Below are 27,379 nucleotides of genomic sequence, written 5' to 3' on the forward strand. Positions count from 1 at the left end.
ATACATTGTATGCATATACATAACAATAAAGGTAAAAGTACAAGCAACTTATAAAGTGAACAATAATAATGAAAAAGAATTTAAAGAAACAAGACAACAAGGGAATGATCATGGTGGTTTGCGAACTTCATCAGATGTATGTGTCGGTGGCTTTTATGACTGCTGAATATCTGTCAGGTGGCTGGCATTTAACAGCTGGAAAAGTGAGTTTGTGGCAAGGAATGGGCACCCCAAGCTAGGTGTCCGTGCTGCTGTGCTTACACCCAAAGTTGTAACTTTGTGGGAGTACACAGCGCTTTCAGTGTTCTTTTCTCCTACACTCAATCCTCTTCTAAAGAAGGAGTGTGGGCATGTGCTCTCAAAACACCCACTTTTCTTGGGGTGTACTGCACTGGATTTATTATGGTCTTATTTAAATATGAAGAAATAAAATGTGAATTTTTACCTTCACCGCACAGCAGCCGCTCTCTGGTTTATGTTGGAGGGGCATGTTCCACACAGTACGTATCTCAGGTTAAACGTGCCCTCCCTCTGACTACTCCTCTGCCATTACAGCACTGAGATTGTCATAGTGAAGAAAGAATGAATGGCACAAGGTCTCCATGTCGTAAACTGAGTACTGGAAATGAATACAATAAAGAGGTGAAAGAAACGGTTCTAAGTGTGTCCATCCTCCTGAATTGGGAGAGGTGCACTGTTTGTCAAACACGGTCACTCCCAAGATGCACCTGGCTTAAAAATAGTGTTACAGGTAACTAGACGTTCGAGGCATATGGGCTGCAGATGGTACATTATGAATAGATCGCCATCTGGTGTTGGGCTCGAATGATTGCACTTTGTTTTTCTCTTAGAGAGTCTTTTGTATCTTGGTGACTCCTCCTCTGGTTGGTAGTGCGCATGGGCATCGGCTCCATCCTTAGATTGTTTTTTTCCGCCATCGGGTTCGGATGAGGATTGAGACGCTCCAGATCGACTTCGAAAAGAAGTGACTTATCGGCGCGTATTCCCTTTCCAATTCGACGGTATTGTTATCGAACGCGTTTCATTTCCATTCCGACGCGTTTCCACTTCAACATCGAAGAAAAAACTTTGATCTACGTCGACGAACAGGAGGCCTTTCTCGACGCAGTCAAGCCCGGAGTCCATGGAAAGGACTCCATTCAAGAAATGTCCAACGTGTGGTGCTAAGTTCCCACACAAGGACCTACACGAGGTGTGCAACCTCTGCCTATCGCCTGAACACGAATCCAGGGACTGCGAAGCCTGCGCAGCATTCTCCTCCAAGTCGACGATTAGAAATCGTCGAGCTCGAAGACACGAGGTTTCCAGAATGCAGTCGGAGGCGATCCCGGAGCTGTTCGGAGACGAGCAACTTGAGGAAGAAGAGGATCATGAGGATCAGTCGGGGTCGGAAGGGGACGAGTCGGATGTCGAAGAACTCGATGTGCAACAAACTGTGAGTGACGACGTCCCCTTACCAAAAAACCGACCCCGTGTGTTAACGACCCCGCCTTCGAGCCCAGTCAAACCGCAGAAAAAAGTTTCCGACGCCCCGCCTTCGGGCCCGTCAACGAAACCGAAACTGAAACCGAAACACTCGGCCTCCCACCATGTCGGATCCGAGAAACGGTCGACATCGACTTCGACACCGAAGCTTCATGCAAGGGAAAGCTCGGCATCGAAACATTCCATGTCGAAACAGAAACATGATTCGACGTCGAAGACTCACTCGGCACCGAGGAAGTCGGAATCGAGTAAACACTCGGTGCCGAAAACACCGAACATTGACGATCGAAAACATAAGCACCTTTCGGAACCAAGCCCTTCGGTACCGATTCAGGAGCAGCAGACAGATCCCAAACAAAAGATTTTGTTTATCGATCCGCAAACTGGCAAAGTAGTGACGAAGAAGAGAAAGAATGAACAGATAGAAGACAAATCTCTTCCTTCAAAAAAGAGAACACTGAGGACAAATACAACTCCTCCTGCTTCTCCTCGACCTAAAGTCACACCCTCTTCTCCTATTCCTCACACTATGCCAAATATTCCTGCACCTTCCACACCAAGACCATCTACACCTCAGTCTGATGTAGACAGTGATCCAGGGGAGGGAGAACCTCAAGGGGATGATGAAACCATCCCAGATGAGGATGACCCATGGGAAAATTATAACGTAGGGTCAGATGAGGACAACGACCCAGAGTTATATCCCTCAAAGCCTTCACCACCTGATGATAACACAGGGTTTGTACAGCTCAATAATAGGGCAGCAAAATATCATAAAGTAGATATACATACAGAACCTCAAATAGAGGACTTCCTATTAGAGACGCTACCTAATGCACAAAGAACATCAGGTACTCTTCCTATGCTGAAGGGTCTTCTCAGTCACACAGAAAAAATATTCAAAGACCCAGTGAGGGCTAGGGTGTTAAACCCAAGAATTGATAAAAAATATAAGGCGGCTCCAAAGGATCCAATATTTATCAAAGGGCAGGTACCTCTGGACTCGCTTGTAGTTTCAAACGCTCGTAAAAAAGCGAACTCATTATCTACAGGAGAGGCTCCTCCACCTGATAAAGAGTCAAAAATATTAGATGCATCAGGCAAGAGAGTAGCATCACAAGCGGCAAATAGCTGGCGTATAGCCAATACACAGGCACTACTTGCACGTTATGACAGGGCACATTATGATGAATTAGAAAAACTCATCACACATCTCCCCAAAGAACATCAGAAAAAGGCAGATCAGTTAATACAGGAAGGAAAAATAATAACTAATACTTCCATTAAGTGCGCCCTAGACGCAGCAGACACTGCAGCAAGATCCATCAACACCAGTGTTATGTTAAGGAGACATGCATGGCTTAGAATCTCAGGATTCAAACAGGAAGTACAAACGTCCTTATTGATCCAACCCTTTGATCAAAAGACACTTTTTGGTTCAAGCACAGATGAGACCTTAGAAAAAATGAAAAAAGATACAGAAAAGGCTAAGTCAATGGGAGCATTGCAACAGCCAACACAAAGAGGTTCCTTTCGTAGATCCACCTATAGAGGAGGCTCAAAAAATACAGGAACAAATCAGCAATCGACCTCTTTCACACCTACATCACCCAAAGGTAATTCAAGAGGTAGTTACAGGGGTAACAACAACAAGGGTAGAGGCCGCGGAAATAATAACAACCGCAACGCCTCAACCCCAAAACAGTGACTTCATAGAACTTCCCCCAGACCACATAACACCGGTCGGGGGACGTCTATCACAGTTCCTACCTGTCTGGGAAGACATCACATCAGACAAGTGGGTGAGACAGATTATCCAACATGGTTATTGCCTAGAGCTCACAGCTACCCCACCAAACATCCCCCCCAAACAGCGTCCAATGAGTCAAGATCATCTGACATTGTTAAAGGAAGAAGTACTAGCACTGCTACAAAAGCATGCAATAGAGAAGGTACCAAAACATCAACAAGGGACAGGAGTATACTCTCTATACTTCCTAATCCCCAAAAAAGACGGGTCCCTAAGACCAATCTTGGACCTCAGACCTCTCAATGCATACATAAATTCTGAACATTTCCACATGGTCACGCTCCAACAGGTACTCCCTTTACTGAAGAAAGGGGGCTTTCTTTCTACACTGGATCTAAAAGACGCTTACTTTCATATCCCAATTCACAAAGCCCACAGAAAATACCTAAGGTTTGTAGTGGAAGGACAAAATTATCAATTCAAAGTCCTTCCGTTCGGGGTCACAACGGCACCAAGAGTGTTCACAAAATGCCTAGCTGTGGTGGCAGCACACCTAAGAAGACAACAAATACATGTCTTCCCCTACTTGGACGATTGGTTAATAAAGGCCAAGTCACAAGAAGAATGTCTTCACAACACACAGAAGACAATTCAATTGCTGCACCACCTAGGGTTTACGGTGAACTACAAAAAATCACACCTGCAACCAAACAAGATTCAGCAATACCTGGGGGCTACTATAGACACAGAAAAAGCAATAGCATACCCCAATCCGATCAGGATACAAACAATGGTCGGGTTAATACAAAGATTTCAACCACAACACTCACTCCCAGCATGAGTGTTTATGCAACTGTTAGGCATGATGTCCTCCTGCATACTGCTAATACCACATGCCAGACTACAAATGCGTCCACTACAGGAGTGTCTAGCGACACAGTGGAATCAGGCTCAAGGTCAGATTACAGATCTGGTGTTGGTAGACGACCGTACACATCGCTCTCTGAAGTGGTGGAACACAACAAACATTTCCAAAGGACGGTCGTTCCTAGAACCGATTCCACAAGTGATAATAACAGCGGACGCATCGCTCTCCGGATGGGGAGCGCATATGGACAAATACACAGTGCAGGGGAAGTGGAGTGTGCAGCAAAAGAAACTGCACATCAACTACCTGGAACTATTAGCGGTATTTCTAGCACTAAAAGCTTTCCAAATGCAAATAACAAACAAGGCAGTCCTGATCAGAACAGACAACATGACTGGAATGTATTATATTCAAAAACAGGGGGGGACACACTTTCTCCAACTATCCAAACTAGCACAGGACATTTGGAGATGGGCCATTCCTCAAAAGATCTATCTGTTAGCAGAACACCTACCAGGAGTTCAAAATCAGATAGCAGACATCCTAAGCAGACAGTCAGAACAAGTACACGAATGGGAGCTGCACGACCAAATACTGCAGCCATTCTTCCAGAGATGGGGGCAACCAGATATAGATCTGTTTGCCAATCATCAGAACGCAAAATGCCAAAACTTCGCATCCAGGTACCCACACCAACGGTCCCAGGGAAATGCACTATGGATAAATTGGTCCAACAGATTTGCTTACGCTTTCCCCCCTCTCCCACTAATTCCGTTAGTGGTTCGGAAACTGCAGCAGCACTCAATGACAATGATACTAGTGGCACCCACGTGGGCACGACAGCCGTGGTTCACCACGCTACTACAACTCTCACAGGTGCCACATCAAAAGCTAAGATTATTACCCATGCATCTTACACAGAACCATGGAGAAATAATGCACCCAGATCCCAAACAAGTGAACCTAGCGATCTGGCTCCTGAGGTCATAGAGTTTGGATATTTAGATTTACCACCAGAATGTATGGAAATCATTAAACAAGCAAGACGTCCTACCACCAGAGCGTGCTATGCAGCAAAGTGGAAGAGGTTTGCAATACCGTATCTTAAAGGCCCTAGATAAGACTGCTCCTATTCGTAAAATGAAAAATTCCAATAATGTGAGGAAATCAACCCCGTGGTACACGCCTGAACTCCAGGCAACTAAATCTGCCTGTAAAAAATTAGAACGTGAATGGCGTATCAACTTCTGCCCTACTATTAAAATACAATACAAAAATGCGCAAAAAGCATATAATAAAAAAAATTCGCACCTCCAAAGCCTTGCATTACAAAACTCGTATTGGGAAGGCAGGGAACTCCTCTAAAGAGCTTTTTAAAATCTTTAAAGAAATCTCGGTGCTCTCTAATGATAATCCATCCGGTAATGACTCTGTGGAAACCTGCAACAAAATAGCAAAATACTTCTCAGGGAAAATAACTGCCATCTATGCCAACTTTTCTGGTCACCTGACCTCTGGCCATGATTTTAAAGAAAGCACAGAAATTAGTCCTAATGAGCCTTGCCTACAATGCTTTTCGGTACCCCCTCCTGAAATGCTTGTCAACGTTTGCAAAAGTGTCAAATCGGGTTCCCCACGCGACCCAGCCCCTCCGGAAGTACTCACAGCTAGTCTACAAGTACTGGAACCTTATATCAGGCATGTTATCCAAGAATCCTTTTCCTCTGCCTGCCTCCCTGAGGATTGGAAAAAAGCAATAGTACTGCCAATCAAAAAGAAACCTAATGTGAGTCAGGATATATTGGAAAATTTACGTCCCATCTCTCTCCTTCGATACCTTGCGAAAGTGGCCGAAAAAATAGCCAATAAACAACTCATGGCTCACTTAGAATCTAATAAATCCTTGCACGGCTCCCAATCTGGTTTCAGGACGAACTACTCCACTGAGACAGCCCTCCTGAGAGCGACTGAAACTCTTCGGGCAGGAGCTGATGAGGGTCACACAATGGCACTCATCATGCTGGACCTCAGCGCTGCGTTTGACACTGTAGCACACTCCATCCTGCTACAGTGTCTAAACAAAGCTGGGGTCACCAAGGCGGCACTAGGTTGGCTAAAAGCTTTCCTCACAGGCCGCAGCTTCCAGGTTCAGAGAGGTACTTTTCTCTCAGACAGCATTGCCTTAGAACAGGGGGTGCCTCAGGGCTCTGCCCTGAGCCCCACCCTGTTCAACCTTTATATGGCCCCGTTGGCAGATGTGGTCCAATCATACGGCATAAAATTAGTATCCTACGCCGATGATACCCAACTGCTCATCTCCTTATCCCAGGCACCCACCTTAGCAGCAGCCAACTTCAAAACCTGCATGCAGGAACTTGCAAGCTGGATGAACCAGCACTGCCTGAAGCTCAACGGCTCTAAGACAGAGGTTCTTGTGATAGGAGGAAATGATGCTAGCTGGACTCAGGAATGGTGGATTCCCTGTTTGGGTCCTCTACCTACCCCTTGCAAGGAAGCAAAGAACTTGGGGGTCTGGGTTGATCCCAAACTCTCCTATGATAGCCACGTCCACAAAGTAGTAGGGAAATGCTTTGGGGTGCTAAAGACCCTAAACCGGACTCTGGACCTCCTTCCTTTAGAGGCCAGACGCACCTTGACCCAAGCATTAGTCACCTCCCGTATTGATTACGGCAATGTGCTACTTTTAGGGACAACAGAAAAGAATATCAGAAGGCTGCAGGTCCTCCAAAATACGGCAGCACGGCTAGTCCTCAGGCTACCCAAAAGAGCAGCCTCTAAACCCTCCTTGGCTGCTCTCCATTGGCTCCCATAAAAAAGAGGATCCTTTTCAAAGCGCTCCTTATATGCTATAGGATACTCTCAGAAAGCCCCTGAATACCTGAAGGATCTAGCCATCCCCTATGAGCCCAATAGAGCACTTCGCTCTTTGGGAACTGGCCTTCTTAAAGTCCCCCGGATAAAAAAGGCCAGAATGGGAGGACGTTCCTTTCGCGTGATGGAAGCCAACAACTGGAACTCCCTCCCAATAAACATTAGACTAGCTGAGACGGAAACAATATTCTGGAAACTTTTAAAAACCCACCTGTATACCCTCTAGGTCCTCCAGGTCCGCCCCTTCTCTTGCTGCTCTCTCCACAGCGCGGGGACACGCCGGGATGGCGTCACCAGGCGCTTTATAAACCCCTTTTATTTATTATAATTTATTTATTTATACACTGTAACAGTAAGCACATCAACCCTCTGGACGCATCCACTAAACAGATCATTTGCTATTTACTACACTTGCAGCAATGTAACTTAGCATACACCTCTATCAGAGTTCATCTCGCAGCCATAGCGGCGTACCTACAAAACAGGCAACATCTTTCCCTGTTTAAAGTACCAGCAATTAAAGCTTTCATGGAGGGACTCAAAAGAGTCATTCCACCAAGACGACCACCTTCCCCAGTCTGGAATCTCAACATAGTACTTACCAGACTAATGGGGCCACCCTTTGAACCTATGCATAGGTGTGAAATACAATTCCTCACATGGAAGGTGGCCTTCCTCATAGCTATCACGTCACTTAGAAGAGTAAGTGAGTTGCAGGCTTTTACGATTCAAGAACCATTCATGCAGTTACACCAAAATAAAGTGGTTCTTAGAACAAACCCAAAATTCCTACCAAAGGTAATTTCTGCATTCCACATCAATCAGTCAGTGGAATTACCGGTTTTCTTTCCAAAACCACAAACAGTAGCGGAAAGGGCACTACATACATTGGATATCAGAAGGGCAATATTGTACTATATAGAAAGAACACAAACTTTCAGAAAGACAAAACAGCTATTTGCTGCGTTTTCTCCTACACATAAGGGCAATCCCATCTCTAAAGCGGGCATTGCCAGATGGATTGTAAAATGTATTCAAATATGCTACTTAAAAGCAAAGAGAACATTAACTGTTCCTCCTAGAGCTCACTCAACACGTAAACTAGGAGCATCTATGGCATTTTTGGGAAACATTCCACTAGATGACATATGCAAAGCAGCTACCTGGGTTACACCGCACATCTTCACAAAGCACTATTGTGTAGATGTGCACACAACACAACAAGCTAGAGTGGGACAAGCTGTATTAAAGACTTTATTTCAGACAGTTGCAACAGACACGGGCAACCACCGCTAGGGAGAGAACTGCTGTATAGTCTATTCATAATGTACCATCTGCAGCCCATATGCCTCGAACGGAATATGCTACTTACCAGTATGCATCTGTTCTTGGCATAGAGGGCTGCAGAGTGGTACATGCCCTCCAAGCCTCCCTGGAAACCTGTGTCTGTTCCAACATTAACCTTTTTAGATACACTTACATGGGCATTCCTATCTGTATTCTATCATACTACTCCATCTAACCCTACTATGGCAAAACAATCTAAGGATGGAGCCGATGCCCATGCGCACTACCAACCAGAGGAGGAGTCACCAAGATACAAAAGACTCTCTAAGAGAAAAACAAAGTGCAATCATCCGAGCCCAACACCAGATGGCGATCTATTCATAATGTACCACTCTGCAGCCCTCTATGCCAAGAACAGATGCATACTGGTAAGTAGCATATTCCTTTTGGATCACTTGCATTAACCAGAAAGTCCAACCAGCTCCCAGAAGACCTTCCCATCAGCAAACGCACTTTAGGTCCCAAACACTTACTTTCATGCTATGTGTGAGGGGCTGATTTATATATGTTGTGGCAGCTCCTGAACATACTCTGTTTTTCTTGATGTTTTGCTCACTCCGAGGGTTAACTCCACCGTTTGCTTTATGATGCATTAGTCCATGTTGATACATGTAAGCTGTCTATTTAAAGTGCCCATTTTCAAACAGGCCATAAACCGCGCAAGAGCCCACAGGGGCGAGGAAGATGGCCCCGCCTCTGTGCTGAGCGACGATGACATGATGGACATTGGCAAACCAGAAACCATCGATGACGACTCCGATGACAACAGCCCTTCGATATCGAACCGAGGTGGAGGTAGAGGAAGAGGAAGGGGTCGGGCCAGGGGAGGCAGAGGACAGACCTCAACTGTAAGAGGCGCATCCAGACGAGGAAGAGGTAAGTGCGCTTTTCCAATCATAACAGAGTAAAGCTGTTGCAAACATAATTAATTACTAATAATATAAATATCACATTTCAAGTATTGATCTACGATCAGTTGCGCTGTAAAGGTTTTGCTCTGTAAGTTATTCCTCAGATCCATTTCCCTGATGTGCATACCTAATCTTACACCTTTTTGGCATTCGCCTATACAGATCGGATCAGTGCTATCGATATAAAAAATCCAGGTCATAGAGCATGCCTTTTGTAGTGAATTCAGAGAATGAAGGAGACGTGCTGGATGAAGGCATATTGTAATTCCACATTTTACTTATTCCACCATCAGCCCTACCTGTTCAGCCCCATGATTACTTCTCTTATGGTTAGTTTTTGTCTGTCCGTTCATAGTTTTTGAAACGGGTTTCTGCATCGGGGTGCACCTTAACCACAGGCATAGTTTTAAAGATATGCCTTAGTGGGGGGTGTTGATGGAGTGCAGTTACCTATTAGTCATTGTTTAGAGGTAACATGGCAGAAGATGCAGAATTGGAATACAGCTCCGTGTATTGGTAAGAATAATCACTCTTTTATAGAGTAAATACCAGAGAATCGCTTAACAGTTGTTCAGTTACATGCATGTTCAGCCCCTTGCTGACACAACACTGATTACTTCCTATAATTAAACTCAGAAGTCCTTCTCCTTTGGCTCATTAGCTGGGAATGTTCTACCTACTACATTACCATATATTGTTTCATGAGGAGCTATGGAGTCTTCTGATACTCCACCAAAGTGCCTTATAAAGGCATAGACTATATAATCTAAATCTATTTATTATAGGCTTACATATGTAGAAGGCCTATTTAATTAGAAGAACACCCAATTGTTTAAAATAAATATCATTGCCGATTTTAGGAACAGGTTTTATTTACATTGTAACCTAATGTTGTGTAGAAAAATAGTTAGATATTGAAATGAGATAAAAAGCAAGTATTACACAACCAAATAAAATACTGAAATTCACCATTTATAGTTTACTGAGCTAACTATAACTTGTGCCTCCACCACACACTTATGACCTCACATGTTACTTCACTAGGCAATAGGTTATGTATTGTTGGCAAGTGTGATTGTGCAAGTTGAAATGTATGTGTCACCGTTCACAAATCACTAAGGTTTGGGGTGCAAAATTATGACGCCATGTTAAACAAGGCAAAGGCTGAGCACCTGATGTGCTTTCCAGATGTATGTTGAAAGTAGAATGAGGCTTTAAAGCTGATTTAAAGGTTTGAATCTGTGACAGGACAAAACTTTAAAAAAAAAAAAAATGTAATTGATTTTGCAGTGTGCCAACATCAGTGGCCAATTGCTCACTCTGAAGCGGAGTTATTTTTATCTTGTCAAACTCCAATAACATTCCAAACTAAAACAGTGCACGGTCTTGCCTCCCCCTGCCCCAATTAGCCCTTACCAACCCAGGCTACCACAGTGTTTCTTCATTCCTTCAGGTACATTTCTGGGCAGAGAGCTGCCTATCATGGAAACTTAACGACCAACAGTAGGTCATCTCAGGCCTTGGCGTAGTTCTTCATCCCATTAATGCCCACTGTTAACTTTCCGCCTCCTTGGTGGGCTGGGCTAGTCATCCTCCACTTTCCAGCTATCCCAGATTTTCCAAACGTTTGGGAAATGCTCTGCCATTGTATATCAGTTTTTCTATTGTTCAGCACCTATTCATTTCTATCAACCAGTTCTGGACTTGTAGTCGGTCTGCCTTCCCCACTTTTATATAATTTCCTTTCCGGCTAGCAGTAGCCCCATGCTGACCAGTAAGTTCTGGTATGATGTAATATCTTAACCCCCCGCCCCCAAACACACACACACGCACACCCACACACACCCACACACACACACACACACACACACACACACACACACGCACACTCCCAGTAGAACTACGGGTGCCTGGCTGTGGGACCTGATAGATATTTCTAGCCCCAGAATCCTTACCTTTGAATTACCTCAGGCGTCAGACTGGATCCGGTAGATTTTTCATGAGCGTACCCCTGTTTTACGGTAGGTGGCGTTGATCAGCTCAGCGAGGCATCATCTGCGCGGGAAGAGACGCCGGCAACACCTATAAAGGCGCTATCCAGGTGCACTGCTGTCAGCTCTTTTCTTTCTGTCTCAGCCAGCACTTATCCGGAAAAGAGCTAACGCTCTGTCATTTTTTGACAGAATTCTTTCAGCGTTTCGTCGACTTTTTAAGGTTCTACCTCCTGGTGTGTTGAGATGTCATCTCGTAAGACAGGTTTTAAGCTTTACGACACCTGTCACGACCAGCGTCGGTCCCACACCTCATAATAAGTTTGTAGTGCTGGAGCGCAACCATGACACCAAGTCGTACCCCGATTGGCGGGCAATGGCCTTAAAGGCTTTGAGGGAGCGGTTCCTGAATCCGCTAATAGCCCGGCAAGCAACTCCATGAAAATCGAGGTCCTGATCGAGAGGAAGGTCCCAGGATTGTTTGCGGAGCCCGACATCCTCTTCCTCCCATTTGAAGTCCATGGGACACTCCGATAAGAGGCTCAAGAAAAAGAGTAAGAAGTTGAGCTGCTCTGCGGCCGAGTGGACGAGGGAGCACCTGCACGCAAGTCATTGTTCTGTGGAACCTGCACCTCTCCAAACAAACTCCTAACAGGTTTTTGTCCCCTTGGACCGTGATCAAGATCCAGGGGAACAGAAACGCCTTGGGCATTTCTTTGCTACTCCATGACTTCATTCATTAAATGAAGAATTACTCCTAATATTGAGAGTGCAACTGGTTTTTTGGTTGCAAGCAGCCTCGAAATTGATAAAATATTTCACCACAGGGGAAGGAAGAGCTCCGAATTGCCCAAACACAGCGGACAAATTGGAGCAGATATATATATATATATATATATATATATGTATATATACATAAAACGCTCAATTTTCCTATAGTTTCACAGGAAAAACAGCACTCTGGAGGTGGCAGATTTCAACTGGTCTTTATTCGAATAACAACAAACGCGTTTCGGCGTTTAGCCTTCGTCAGTGTCAACTCTTGCACCTTGGCCACTTCTTCTTCCTTATCAATTTCTTCCTCCAAACTTTTAAACTCTGCCAATGCCTTCTCCCTATCACTTCAGGCATATTTTACGAGGATTTTCAATGTCCCCTCGCAGTACATGGCTGTGTGCTCCGCCCAGTCAGTGAGGAGTTGGGGGTCGAGGTGTTCATACAACTGGACCGTGTACACTCTCAAGCCTCGGGGTACACGATGCTCCTCAATGTAACTTGTCAGACTTGTAGCCTCCCACCACTTTCCAACTTCCCGTTCGTAGAGTCTCTCCAGTTTAGTCATGTTGTCCTTAAGTTTGATGCTTTGAGGCTCCGCTGCTATAACTATTGATTCTGGCGGCTTTTCATGCCGCTTAAACATATCCTTCGCTGCAGCGCGGCGTTCCGTTTTACAGAAATATCCATGAGTCAAGTTGTTCGTTTTTTCTCTTGCTCAATTCTTGCCCCGTAGAAATGCCTCCCTCCACGACACTCTGCCGCGATGCTAGCTGTTAAAATATTGCAAATGCAAAAACGGGCTCACCGGCTAGGCGTGCGCTCTGGATTCCAGCCCAGGTGTCTTGCAGGGCGGTCCTTCGCTGCAGTCCTCCGGCTTCTCTTCAGTGCCCAACAGCTGCGGCAGTGCTCGAAGGAAAACGAAACGGCTCAAACTCCACAAAAGATACTACGTGCACTCACGAGCGGGTGCTGCTAGCGTCTTGTTGACTGCCGCGAAACATAACGCTCAATTTTCCTATAGTTTCACAGGAAAAACAGCACTCTGGAGGTGGCAGATTTCAACGGGTCTTTATTCGAATAACAACAAACGCGTTTCGGCGTTTAGCCCTCGTCAGTGTCAATGACACTTAGCTCATGCACTACTGATAAAGCATTTACAATTTCGTGGCAACAAACAAGGGACTAACCCCTCTGTGTCAAATGAGACGCCATCTTAGAGTATATTGTTGGATACACATATAAGCACAATTATTAAACCGGAAGTCGGTTCATTTAGAAGCAGTGGGTATAAAACAATACAAAATGGAAAATACCAAATTACCCCTGTTTTTCGGTAGGTGGCGTTCATCAGCTCAGCGTGGCATCATCCGCGCCGGAAGAGGCATCAGCAACACCTATAAAGGCGCTATCCAGGTGCACTGATGTGAACTCTTTTCTTTCTGTCTCAGCCAGCACTTATCCGGAGAAGAGCTTACGCTCTGTCATTTTTTGACAGAATTTTTTCAACGTTTCTTCGACATTTTAAGGTTCTACCTCCTGGTGTGTTGAGATGTCATCTCGTAAGACAGGTTTTAAGCTTTACGGCACCTGTCACCGACCAGTGTCGGTCCCACACCTCATAAGTTTGTAGTGCTCGAGCGCAACCATGACACCAAGTCGTACCCCGATTGCCGGGCAATGGCCTTAAAGGCTTTGAGGGAGCGGTCCCTGAAGCCGCTAATAGCCCGGCAAGCAACTCCATGAAAATCGAGGTCCTGATCGAGAGGAAGGTCCCGGGATTGTTTGCGGAGCCTGACATCCTCTTCCTCCCATTTGAAGTCCATGGGGCACTCCGATAAGAGGCTCAAGAAAAAGAGTAAGAAGTTGAGCTGCTCTTCGGCCGAGTGGACGAGGGAGCATCTGCACGCAAGGCATTGTTCTGTGGAACTTGCACCTCTCCAAACAAACTCCTAACAGGTTTTTGTCCCCTTGGACTGTGATCAAGGTCCAGGGGAACAGAAACTCCTTGGACATTTGTTTGCTACTCCATGACTTCATTCATTAAATGAAGAATTACTCCTAATATTGAGAGTGCAACTGGTTTTTTGTTTGCAAGCAGCTTCGAAATTGATAAAATATTTCACCTCAGGGGAAGGAAGAGCTCCGAATTGCCCAAACACAGAGGACAAATTGGAGCATATATATATATATATCACACGGTGCGTGACCGTGGGGAGATGCACCACCGTCAGCTGAAGGATACTCCAACCGACAGCTGAGAGGAGACTGCAGTCGGGAAAGAACTTGACATCGCAGCGCCGCTCTGAATGTGCTGATGAAACCTTCCTACGTTTGCAAATTCGTGGCTCACTAAGAGAAATGTACTGAAATGAAAAATATTGGGAAAGAGACACATGAACTTACTTAAAGGAGAAGACTTTCCAGTATGCAAAAACTCCAATCCCCCAGAATGCACCGAGGGCAGGTGGATGAAAACACGCCCCTCGCCGGTAGGATGTTTCACATTAAAAGTATCTCACTGCGCATGCTGGCCTCATGTGTGATTTCTCAGCCCATGAAGAAGGGGCCTTGAGCCCTGAAACGCGTTGGCAGACTTAATTTTTAACACGAAGCAAAAACGGAGGGCTGCACCTTTGAATTGCTGGAGGGTACAGAGCGGATGAGTGCTCTTCCAAGCTTCACAGCGTTTGCTCAGAATATATATATATATATATATATATATATATATATATATATATATATATATATATATATATATATATTCCATTCCTTCCTGCTTCTCCAGGCTTGGCATGCAGGACACAAGGACCACCACACAGCTTTTCCAGTTCAAAAAGGTCAATTTATTATCCCCTTCTGTTTCTCTCTGGCATGACGCGTTTCGGGTAGGAACTACCCTTGATCACATAACCATACCATGGTACAGAGGACCTTTAAATACTCATTTTTTTCAACTTTTTGCCTAAGCACACCACGTGATTAATAAAAAGTGAAAACACACTTATAAAGGATAGGGTAAGTGGCTACTTCGTTATTTTTAAAGCACATTATGTAATATATTTCTTTTCAAACTTCTATCATTAAAGCTCATACACATAATAACAGCATAAATGCATTTGCGGTAAACCTGGATTGAATTTGGATGAATTTACACGAATAAATTAGTTTGGCATATCTTATTACATTGTAAATAATCTAAAATGGAAATCTGAAACCATTTACTATGTACACTTTAAAAACTGTATAAAAAAAATATATATCTATATAAAAGATTATACCATTTCTAGTGGAATATATGCACATATATTACAAATAATTATAAATAATTATGAATTCTAACAGCATGAATGCTATTTTAAATATGTGCAAAATTATGCCATTCTGTAAACTTCACTACTTTATATTATGTAGTGATCTACTCAGTACTACCTTTTGTGCAAATGTCCTGCCTGAATGCAGCTACATATGTGCAAATAAGCAAAAATGTGCAAAAATATCAATATTCATATATCCATGTGCAAAAATTACGCGATTCAATCATCTTAAGTTACTGACAACTGGTCCCAGTTGTTATAAAGAGCTCACTCAATTCCTATATCAAAAAAAGTGCTAAGTGCTGTACAAAAAAAGTGAGTCGATGCTAAAAAATATAGTATTAAAAAAATATGCATATATGCAATGGAGCTAACTGTGCGCTTGTGCCTTATCCATAACACATCTCAATAAACATATTTTCAAAAACACTTTATCTACAAAGAGTGGCCAAGAGGGTTATAAGAATAGGTTTTTACGTACAACTCATAGGACTTCTATCCATTTGATCTAAGTCGCTTTTATGTGGCCGATTTCATCAGTATTGTCCAAGTCAGTCAAAGTTCTGCAATCCTGCTGAACGTTTCGTGTAGTTTATACGGAAATATAAAAGCTTGTTTTCTTGTACTGTTTTTTTCTTTTTTTCTTTTTTTCTTACACTGGTTTTTTCGGGAATTCTAAAAAGAGTACAAATGCAAATACAAAGAGAGGGTGGTGGTTACAAGGCTGCAAGTCCAAAATAGGTAAATACATCAATACAAGACTAGTTAACAAATTGCTTTAGAGAAATGTGTGTAGATCCTCTGTATTGTTAAGGCCCTGGGGAAACTTAGAATTAAGATTCAGAATATATTTGGTCTCTAGTTGTCTCAAGAGGGTTTCCCTGTCACCTCCCTTCCTAGGCATAGGGACGTGATCAGTTACGAAGTACTTTAAACAGTTGATGTCCTTATTATGCACAGATTTAAAATGCCGTGCTACCGGATAAGCCGGATCACAATTAATAATTGCTCTTATATGTTGCAAAATTCACACGTGCACTTGTTTCTTTGTACTGCCCACATACCTGAGCCCACAAGTGCACGTGAGAACATACACAGCATAGTCCGTGCGGCAATTAAAATTACTTCTGATGTTAAGTTCTTGTTCCCTAAATGGGGTACTGTATTTCGAAGTGTTGACCCCAAAGTTACAAGCCCTGCAGGTTGCACATTTAAAAAACCCTTGCTTTGCCGGTAACCATGTTTTAGCAGAGGTCCCTTCTCCCATGGATTTAGATAAATGTGCTTCCATGGTTTTGCATCTTCGAAATGTCACAGTTGGTTTGTCAGGTAATCTATATTTCAAGACATTGTCTGTTAGTACTATGGGCCAATTTTTAGTTAAAATAGCCTTGATCTTGCGTTCCTGCATACTGTAGGTGGTCACTAATCTCGGGGTTTCCATATCATTTCCTTCCTCCAATATACTTGTATGGTTATTCGGAAGCAGGGATTCTCTGGGTCTTGCATTGGCTTTATCTACTGCCTTGCTTAACACGTTTTCAGAGTAACCTCTTCTTCTGAAACGATTTAATGTTTCATTTTTACTTTTTTCATATTCTTCCTGAGTACTACATATACGTTTTAACCGTAGCAACTCCGCGAAGGGAATGCTAGCGATCAGATGTTTGGGGTGGGCGCTAGTCGCATGCAACAATGCATTTCCTGCAGTGGGCTTCCTAAATGCGCTAGTACTCAATCTCCCATCAACTATCTGTATTAGTACATCCAGGAAGTCCACAGTAGTTGAACTACTGTGAGATGTGAAGTGTAGGTTGCACTCGTTGACATTGATTTGATCAATAAACTCTTCAGCACTGTTACTGTCACCCTTCCAAATCATAAAAACGTCCTCAATAAAACGTAACTAAACAATGACCTTATGTTCATAAATATTCCTGTGTTTGCCCATGAGGACTTGCTTCTCCCAGAGCCCAACGTGCAAGCACGCGTAGCTAGTGAAAAAGCAAGCCCCCATTGCCACACCCTGCTTCTGTCTGTACATGTCCATACCATAGGAGAAAAAATTGTTATTAAGACACCATGCAGTAAGTGACAATAACATTCTATTGTGCATTAAATAATCTGCAGGTCTAGTGTCCAAAAAATGTGCCACCCCTTGTAGGCCACAATCATGTTGAATGCTTGTGTATAACGACTCTATGTCCAGAGTCACTAAGGTTAGGTCATTATACCAGGTAAAATCATTGATGTGTCTGAGAAAGTCCCCAGTGTCTTTTATATAAGATGGTAGGGCTCCTACCAGATCTTGGAGGTAGAAATCAATATATTGGCCAACACGTTCTGTCATGCTGTTGATGGCCGATATGATTGGACGTCCTGGAATGGGCGTTTTCCCCTTATGTATTTTAGGTAATAAGTATATAAAAGGTATCTCAGGATTTGCATTATACATGAAGTTATATTCCTCTGAGGTAATCAGTCCCTCACTTTTCCACTTGAGGAGTTCCTTTTTCAAGTTATCTTTTGATTTGGTATATGCCTTCATGGTTGTCTTTTCATAGCATTCTGTATTCATGAGTTGGCGCATCACTTCCTTTTCATAATCTGCTTTAGGCCACAGGACGATATTCCCGCCCTTATCTGATTTTTTGACAATGACCCCAACATTTTTTCTAATTTTGTCCATGAGTTGGTTAAACTCTCTTTGTTTTTGGTCCATTTGCCGCTTTTTGAAGTTCACTTTAATATTGAGTTGTTTTATATCTTCAATCACTCGATCATGGAATACATCAATTGCATCTTTTTGCACAAGCGGAATGAAAGTCGATTTTGGTTTGAACGGGCTTTCACCTGCTCCTTTTTGCAGTAAGTCCAGCTCTTTCAGTTTATTCTGTGTGGAGATTTGGGATGTATTGGGCTCCTCATTACTTAACTCATGCATAGCCCAAAGGGCAGGAACCTCCGCCACAGTTAGTTTTGAACCTGCTCCACTAGATTCTTTATTTCTTCTGTCTTCCCACCCATGTTTGAGCGTGAAGAATTTTTCCAATTTCAGTTTTCTAATGTAGCAAAATAAATCACCACGGGTTGAGGCATAATTAAAGTTGGTGTTGGGGCAGTAGTTAAGCCCTAAAGATAGGAGCTGTTCCTCCGCCTTGGTAAGTGTCATAGTAGTTAAATTTATGATGGTTTTTTCTTCTTCCACCATTACTTCTTGCGCCAATAATTTTGCTTCCTTTTTGGCTTCCCGCTGACGTTTCCTGCGCCTTGTCCGTCTGATGGTGTCACTTTTTTTCCGGCCCCTTTTGTGTTGTTCCGAGGCCTTAGCGTTTTCATCCGCTCCTCCACTAAAAAATCGACCTCCTCTTCTAGGCTTGAAATCATTGTATTGGTCGCGCTGGTATTTCTGTCCTCATCAATGCTTGATCCACTCATGAAAGAGTCGGTATCTGTTCCTTCATTTATTTCATTTGCTGGATTAACCGCAAAATATTGGGTTTATTTAGATTCTCACTTTTTTGTTTGCGCATGCTGTCATACTTTTTAGCAAATGTATATATGTGTCCCAAGCGATAGTCCTCCAAATCACGAGAAAACTTTTGTACCTTTCTCGTTTGGATTTTTTCCTCGTGTTTCTTCAGGCGCTCTTTAATCTCTTTCTTTTTCGCCGTAATCCAATCCTGTTTGTCAGATTTGCTCTGTTCGCCTTCTATTGCCTCAATCTCCAGTATTAATGCAAGTCGATCTATCTCTGCATACTTCACGAGGATTTTAACCAGGTTCATATATGCATGCAAATTACTCTCACCCCATTCGCGTAGCATTGCCGGATTCGGTTTTTCAAAGCTTGGGGCTAAAAGTATTCGCAGTCCGGCAGGAACTCTACCCGCCTCTATATATTTAGTCAGTGATTTGTATTCCCACCATTTGGTGGTTTCTGATTTCATCTTCTTTTCCAAGTTTTTCAATAGTGAATTAACATCTTTATTGACGTCCTCGCTGATCGTAATGACATTCACACTCACTGTGCTTTTGTTGGTTATGTTGTCATACAAGGCATTCGCATTAGCTTCACGGTCTCGTACCGCGTCCGTTAACATTGTTGCCATTTTTATTTGAGAGACAGTCTATGAATTGTTTCCCGCACCGCAGTGCTTTTCCCTTTAAGGCGAAACTGACCGTGTCTGAAAGCTGCAGTAAGCCCTGTCCCGTGAAGTCGCTGTATTTCACTCACCGAGTCAGCAAAATAATCCCACGCGAGTCCTCCGACTCCAGCGTCGGCGTCTTCCGCTCTCGGTGTTTGTGCTTTCTATCAGCTCCCGGGGGGTTCGACCAGCCTTAATTCCTTCACAGTAAAGCAGCAACGAACAACGGTTTGAAGGCGGCCACCAACTTTCAGGGCGGGGTCCAAGAAGCGGTGGAAACCGGGCTCCGCAATTGCTATTCCATTCCTTCCTGCTTCTCCAGGCTTGGCATGAGGGACATAAGGACCACCACACAGCTTTTCCAGTTCAAAAAGGTCAGTTTATTATCCCCTTCTGTTTCTCTCTGGCATGACGCGTTTCGGGTAGGAACTACCCTTGATCACATAACGGTACAATGGTACAGAGGACCTTTAAATACTAATTTTTTTCAACTTTTTGGCTAAGCACACCACGTGATTAATAAAAAGTGAAAACACACTTATAAAGGATAGGGTAAGTGGCTACTTCGTTATTTTTAAAGCACATTATGAAATATATTTCTTTTTATCATTAAAGCTCCTACACATAATAACAGCATAAATGCATTTGCAGTAAACCTGGATTGAATTTGTATGAATTTACACGAATAAATTAGTTTGGCATATCTTATTACATTGTAAATAATCTAAAATGGAAATCTGAAACCATTTACCATGTACACTTTAAAAACTGTATAAAAAATATATATATCTATATAAAAGATTATACCATTTCTAGTTGAATATATGCACATATATTACAAATAATTATAAATATATATATATATATATATATATATATATATATATATATATATATATATATATATATTTTTTTTTTTTAGGTCTCCCCTAGACAGCGCTTGCGCTATCTCTTCGAGACATACTGTATTCAGGATATGTGTATAAAGCTCCGCCTACTACTTCCTGGACATCTTTTTAATTGGCTCGTGTCCCTGTCTTTCGTAAATGATGGCTTTCCATTGGTCTTTAGGCTTTGTAGTCCCTTCTTAGTACCACCTTGTCTCTTCTTGTAACCGCCCATGAGGACATCCCCTGGTAAATGTGTTGTTACGCCCTAGGTTTTAATTCCAGCCTCAAGGCACTATTTTCTTAAAGGCCTTCAGACAGGACTCTCACTTGGTCCTAAACTAGTTTGGCAGTGGTTACTTTACTCGCTAGCACATGTCACATTTATATGAGACCTTCTATAAATTTCCCTTCGTTAGCTCCACATAGAGTTCAACCTAATCCGGAATTAATAGAATAATAGTTTTGTCACATTTCACATCTACTAATTATATATATGGACATAGCTATGTGAATGTACTCATGGTACTACCTTGCATGCAATGCATAATGGGTAGGGTATATTTACCAATGTTCTAAGTTTATGATGCTCACTAGGGACATCTAGGAGCAGCTTGCAGCACTGCACCTCAACAAGCAATGGTGGTGCCTTGCTCACTAAGGAGCTCTAGGGGCAGCTTGCAGTACTGCACCTACTACATCTCACAATTTATATTAGACCTTCCATACATTTCCCTTCATCAGCTCCTCAAAGAGTACAACCTAATCCGAAATTAACATAATAGTTGTTTTGTCACATTTCAAAGCTACTAATTTCATATGTGGACATAGCTATGTGAATGTACTCAGGGTTCTATCTTGCATGCAGTGCAATATGGGTAGGGTAGATTTACCAATCTTCAAAGTTTATGATGCTCACTAGGGACCTCTAGGAGCAGCTTGCTGTACTGCACCTAGACCATCAGTGCTGGTGCCTTGCTCACTAGGGACATCTAGGAGCAGCTTGCTGTACTGCACCTCGACAAGCAGTGCTGATGCCTTGCTCACTAGGGAGCTCTGGGAGCAGCTTGCGGTACTGCACTGAGACATACAATGCTGGTTCCTGGCTCACTACTCACTCATTTGCAGTGCACTAGGTCTCGATTTACTGAAAGTATGAGCTATTGGTGTTGCATTAATTTTTGCAATGCCAATACCTCAAACTATCACGTAACAAAGATTCAGGGTCAATCAATCCTTGTCCAAACCCACCCCAGTCACTTTAGGAGTCCCGCAGGGTTCATCCCTCTCACCTACGCTTTTCAACCTTTTCATGGAACCACTCACTGAACTTCTCAGCTCCTCGAAGGTCCATTATCACATGTAAACCGACAACACACAATTCTACATAAAAATCCACTCCCTTGAGAACATCAAATCTCTCAATGCAACGCTCCAAAAAACGCAGACAGAGTTGGCCAAAAACCATTTGAAACTAAACACCCTTAAAACTGAATTCCCCCTAATTGCTCCCCCCAGACAATCGACCATCATCCTTGAGTGGATGAAACACATAATAGCACTCAACGGTCAACCCCTCATTATCGATTCAGCAAGATCGCTGGGAGTAACCCTGGACAGTAAGCTAAATATGCAGAAACACATCAGCACTTCTGCAAAAGGAGAAAATTTTAAGTTGAACACCTTGAGAAGACTGAAACCCTTCCTGCCCACAAATGACTTCAAACAAGCAGTTCAAGCTCTAGTAATTCCTAGAGTGGATTATGGGAGTGTCGTTCTGTGCTGCCTTCCTAGATCGACAACGGTCCCTCTAAGAGCCTCAATCAACGCAGCAGCTAGACTTATCACAGGCTCCAAAAGAAATTGTCACATCTCTCCAGACCTTCGTGCCCTCAACTGACTACCTTTCAAGGCTAGAATTCATTTGAAAATCGCCTGTATGACACACAAGGCATTACATCACAAAACCCTGAGTTACCTCGCTGAGAAATTGGTGCTCTCCTGTGGTAACCGATCCACCAGGAACTCCAAAAACGTTCTACTGAAACCACAACGATTTGCTAAGAAGAAAACCTACAACCAGAACTTCTCAGGAATGGCTCCAGGATTTGGAATGCCCTGCCCCGAGAAACTAGACAGAACCCTTCCACTGCATTTTTCAAAAAAGAAGTGAAATCGATTCTCATGGCCAAATTCCCTTGAACTATTTATATATCCTGTATATATTTTCTAATCTCTATTAGTTACTATTTTTGTATTAGTCTAACCTATATTTATCTATGCGTATTTCTATCACTTACATTTGCCCTGTAAAGTGCTTTGATACCCGCAAGGGTATTGTTCGCACTATACAAAACCTTCAAATAAATATAATAAAATATCAGTAATACGAGACCTATTGCATTACAAATGCTTGTTTTTATTTGTGGGGGAGACATCCAAACCCACAATTATTTTAAATATATATTATTATGTTTTTCTCTCCACTACACTTTAACATTTACCCTGCACTACCAATTATGCTTATCCATCCCTAAACCTTAAAAAACCTTAAAACCCCTTATCCATCCCGAACCCCGTAAAACTCTCTTACAAAGCTGTACCCTTTCTCATCCCTGAACATTCAAATACATCTCTAAAACCATTACTGCCCGTACCCATTCTTGCACCTTAAATAACCCCTACAAGCCACACCTCTACCTAGCCCAGAACCCTAAAAAGCCCTTTAAAACCTTTCCTACTGTACCCTTACCAATCATTGACCCCTTAAACCCCCTTATGACGCCGTACACTTAACTAGCCCTGAACCCTGAAAATCCCCTGTTAAAACCTTACTACCCCTTACCCATCCATGAACCCTAAAAACCCTTTAACACATACCTTAACCCATTCCCGAACCCTAAAATCGCCTGTAAAATCTGTACTGCCCTTTGTCCTTATAATTCACTGAACTCTAAAAAAAAAACCTTGCTACCCTGTGTACTTGCCCATCCCTGAACCCAAATAAATACCCTTAAACTCCTTACACACTTACCCATCCCTGATCACTAAAAAAACCTTACTATCCTACACACTCTACCATTGCTGAACCCTAAAAAAACTTTAAAACCCCTACTCATCCCTGAACCTTGTAAAACCCTTACTAACCTATACCCATCTCTGAACCCTAAAAACTCCTGTAAATCCTTTACTACCAATTAACCTTGCCCAGCCCTGAACCATCAAAACCCTTCATTTACCCATAATCTTACCCATCCCTGAACTCTAAAATCCCTTGTAAAACCGTAATAACACTGTACCCCTTTAAAACCTTTACCATCGTAAGCACCTACCCGCCCCATAATTCTCGATTCTTCCTTTTTTAAATTACATAATTATGTCATGTATTTTTTTTCCTGCATTGTAAAGTACGATGATAAAGTGTCAAAGGAATGCCTGCGTGATACTGATCTATTTTGTAAAGGGATGTGTTGTAACTTCCTATGCGGTAAAGATCACAGTGTAAAGGCTGTTTATGTAGGATGGTTTGTTCTCAGTCCATACAATTGCAGACATTGGCAAGCAATAACATAAACTATATAAATGCTAAAAACGATTTTATAAACAGTCACCGTTATCAAATTCACACAGCCTGCAGAAGCCAATATAACATATTCCCACATTTATGCTTGTTTCCCTTCAAAATTATTCTTACCTAGCTTATTCTTCATGTTTGAAAGTGCTGTATGTTTTTGTGGCATTGTGTGGCACAGTGAGATCTGCATACCTTGTTGGAGGGTACCAGAATTCAAGAATTTTGCAGAGTCCAACATATTTTGGTTCAATTGTTTTATTGTGATATAAATTTAGTTACATGTTCTGATGTCTCTATTTTTTCATTGTTAGTGTGGTATTTGTTGTTACCTCTTTTGTTTTTTTGGGGTATTTTCAAGGAAACAAGAATGGTTTTAAAATCTTCTACATATCATTTTTTGTCACGTAGTTCTCATTTGCACCTCAGACTTTTTCCACACACAGGAATTCTGCAAAGGAAATACATGAATTTTATGACCTAGGATGACGGTACCTACTTGTAATACTGAATATGTAGCTATTTCTGTGAGATGTATTAACGAGACTAACCCCTATTCTCTATTGTTAACAGTAATTCTAAAAATAACATCTTTGTATGTCTCGTTTCTATTGCCATTCTGACTAATTATTATTTAATATTTAAATATACTGTTCAAGTTGGTATAATGCACTTTTCCAAATCAAAAGGATACAATTGATAAATCATAATCGGAGGAGGTTGTGTTTCTGATCGTAGTAAAAGAATGGATCCCAAGACATGCATCTCCACACCATCCCATGGTGAAATTTGGATAGGCCATTGTGTACCTCTATTGCTATCAGAAATTAATTTAGCAACTAGAAAATAGATATATTAGAAGACATTTTGTTAAATCTCTATATATTGTCTAACAAATCTATCAATCTAATTTCAAGAACAAATTAAAGCAGTATATTCATCAGGTTGAATTGAGATTAGAGGTGGGCGGAATTTGCGTAATCTCGTTACGCAAATCTCTGCGAAACGGTAAAAAATCTCTGCGAACACACGGAATTGCTTGTTCGCGATGCTTTTTTACTGTTCGCAATCGCTGTTTGCGTGCTCGGGGGCAAGTATCTTGCGAACACGCATTTGAGAACGTGAACAAGCAGAAAAATTTGCGAAGTTGCGGAACGCAGAATTTTTGACAATTTCGTGTTCTCTGCGGAACGCGAAATTACCCAAATTCCAGAAATTCCGCGAGCAGAATGGAATTTACCGCTCAGGCCTAATTGAGATGCCCAGTGGGTGATCATATATAACATAACGCCCAAATATTGTCCTCCCATGCATAATTATTCAGTTTTAATTAAACATATTTCATGTTATATACATAGAAGTGTAAAGTGTCATTAAGTAATACAAACATGTATTGGGTATTTTCTCGCTGGAGATGGAGGAGGAGCCAGCTTCCATCTTGGCCGCTTGGAACTGATGCTCCGTGGCAAACCCTCTATCCAGCCTCCGAATCGGCGTTTTTCACCGCATTGCCAACCTTCCTCTACCAAGTTTCCACAACCGGAACTTAGACTATTTTTTCCCTTCCCTGATCGGCCTCAGCTGAAATATCTGCGGTAACGTCCCTCCCTCTGAATAATCTAAGATGGTGCCCCGGGGAGCTGCAAACAAGCGCCTGGGGCTGAATGCAGAGCACCGTATTGCCATCGGCCACCGCTTCAACAAGCAATCTACCCCCCCACCCCGCGACCCTCACCTCAAAGTGCCTGCTGCCCCCCACGGGGAGGAATTCGCCGCTTTTGACACATCTCGCGTACCAGCTCTGCTACCATGGCACGGTCACTGCTGTAGTGGGAGGAGCACTCGAACACGACCGGCAGTGTCCTACGAGATACACAGCGGACGCTCTCTTGAGACGGTGAGTGGGTGAATGAATAAACATATACAATCCCAATGTGGGATTTGAGGATCCTGATGGCGCCTAATTCTACCCTCTATAAAACTCGGCGACTACTTTCTAACCGGAACTTACGGAGCCTGACCCTAAAATGGTGCCCTATAAGGTATTTCCGCCGGTGACGGACGATGTCCCATTAGACAATGGGGGTCCCGATGTTCGACTAGGATAATTGGCATATCAAAGTAAACAAACCAAAGACGCAGAAACATTCCCAGCTACAGAATCATTGAAATCAACTGACCGACTTGCCTAACTACAAGATGGCAGCCAAACTACACACCCTTTCCTATCCTGCCACCCTTGCCATCTCAACTCGCCCGTCTCTGAACTTAAGACTTTTGGTCTCTTCCTGATCCTCACTCTTATCCGGCAGAGTCCGAACCGCATGACCGATTCCCAGTGGAGCTGCTCCACCAGTTATAGGGGAGACTGGTTGTGGCACACCGCTATGGCCGTCACCTACAAAGCCGGACTTTGGCCATATGTCTTGTCTCTTTCTCCGCTGCTGTCTCCTTCATGTGGACTCCCTGCTCTCCCTGGTCTTTTTGGATCTTGATTATTGTGTTCGCCAATAAGTCCTGTATTGAATAAGTAATCATTCTGTAATTTAATTGTGAATATTTTTGTAACCTGTCACACGCTGTTTCTTTATGTAATGTGCTCTGATACCCCCGGGTCTAGCCAGCGCTATATAAAACTCAAATAAATAAAAAAAATATATATATTTTTTAAAAACATGTATCATTTGGCATCATCTTAATGTGGTGTCTGGAAGTGTTGGCATAGATTTGGTGAATTTTGCCACCGGCAGTTAACTTCTTCAGTCTTTAGTGGTTTTACTCTAAAGATGTCCTCACTGCTTCCACAATTCATTTCACTCCACTTCAATAATTTTCATATGTTGCTCTTTCGAAGTTACAAAAGCATTAGTTTTTTGCAATATCGTGTATTATTTGTTGCCATAATAGCTTCCATTAGTTGTATATGTGTATTAAACTGTTACTGAACTAATCGATTTTATATCTCTAGAGCACTGGCTCTTAACAGATTGGAGAAGAACATTATAATCAGACTGGGTTATAACATTGTAGCACTTTTTTTTTGCAGGCAGTACAAGTTCAGAACCCTCCGCCAGTGGAAGGCCTAATAAAGCTCCTGTGGCCGCACCTGCCAAGACCATCATGGATGGTGAGTGCGTAACTTGTCTGTATATATATTGATCACTGATTTTGTAAATTACCCAAATCTGAAGTTGTCGCCAGTATATTCACATTCTAGATACAGATCAAACAGCCAGGAAAGTATAAACCCTGTCTGACAGCACATTCCAATTATCTGGCCCCAACATGGCTTAAATTGTAGCAGACACCTTGTGAACGCATAAGAACTGTTCCATCCTGCCTTCTGCAGTCTAATTCTTGTTCCTTTTAATTCTGTCCTTTGTGTCACCAACACATTTTGAGTTTCACAAGGGCTAG

The 27,379-nt window shown here is 42.7% G+C and overlaps 1 protein-coding gene across 1 annotated transcript in view; it reads left to right on the top strand.

The window, feature by feature from the left end:
• MRE11 (MRE11 double strand break repair nuclease) overlaps nucleotides 1-27,379 on the top strand; it is a 468,980-nt gene that overhangs the window by 329,318 nt on the left and 112,283 nt on the right. The window contains exons 15-16 of the mRNA XM_086935305.1: nucleotides 9,011-9,239; nucleotides 27,009-27,089. Coding sequence (XP_086791431.1) covers nucleotides 9,011-9,239; nucleotides 27,009-27,089 — 310 coding nt within the window. The remainder of the gene's footprint in view (nucleotides 1-9,010; nucleotides 9,240-27,008; nucleotides 27,090-27,379) is intronic.

Source organism: Lissotriton vulgaris, chromosome 8 (assembly GCF_964263255.1).
Source record: "Lissotriton vulgaris chromosome 8, aLisVul1.2, whole genome shotgun sequence".
Taxonomy (NCBI): Eukaryota; Metazoa; Chordata; class Amphibia; order Caudata; family Salamandridae; genus Lissotriton; species Lissotriton vulgaris.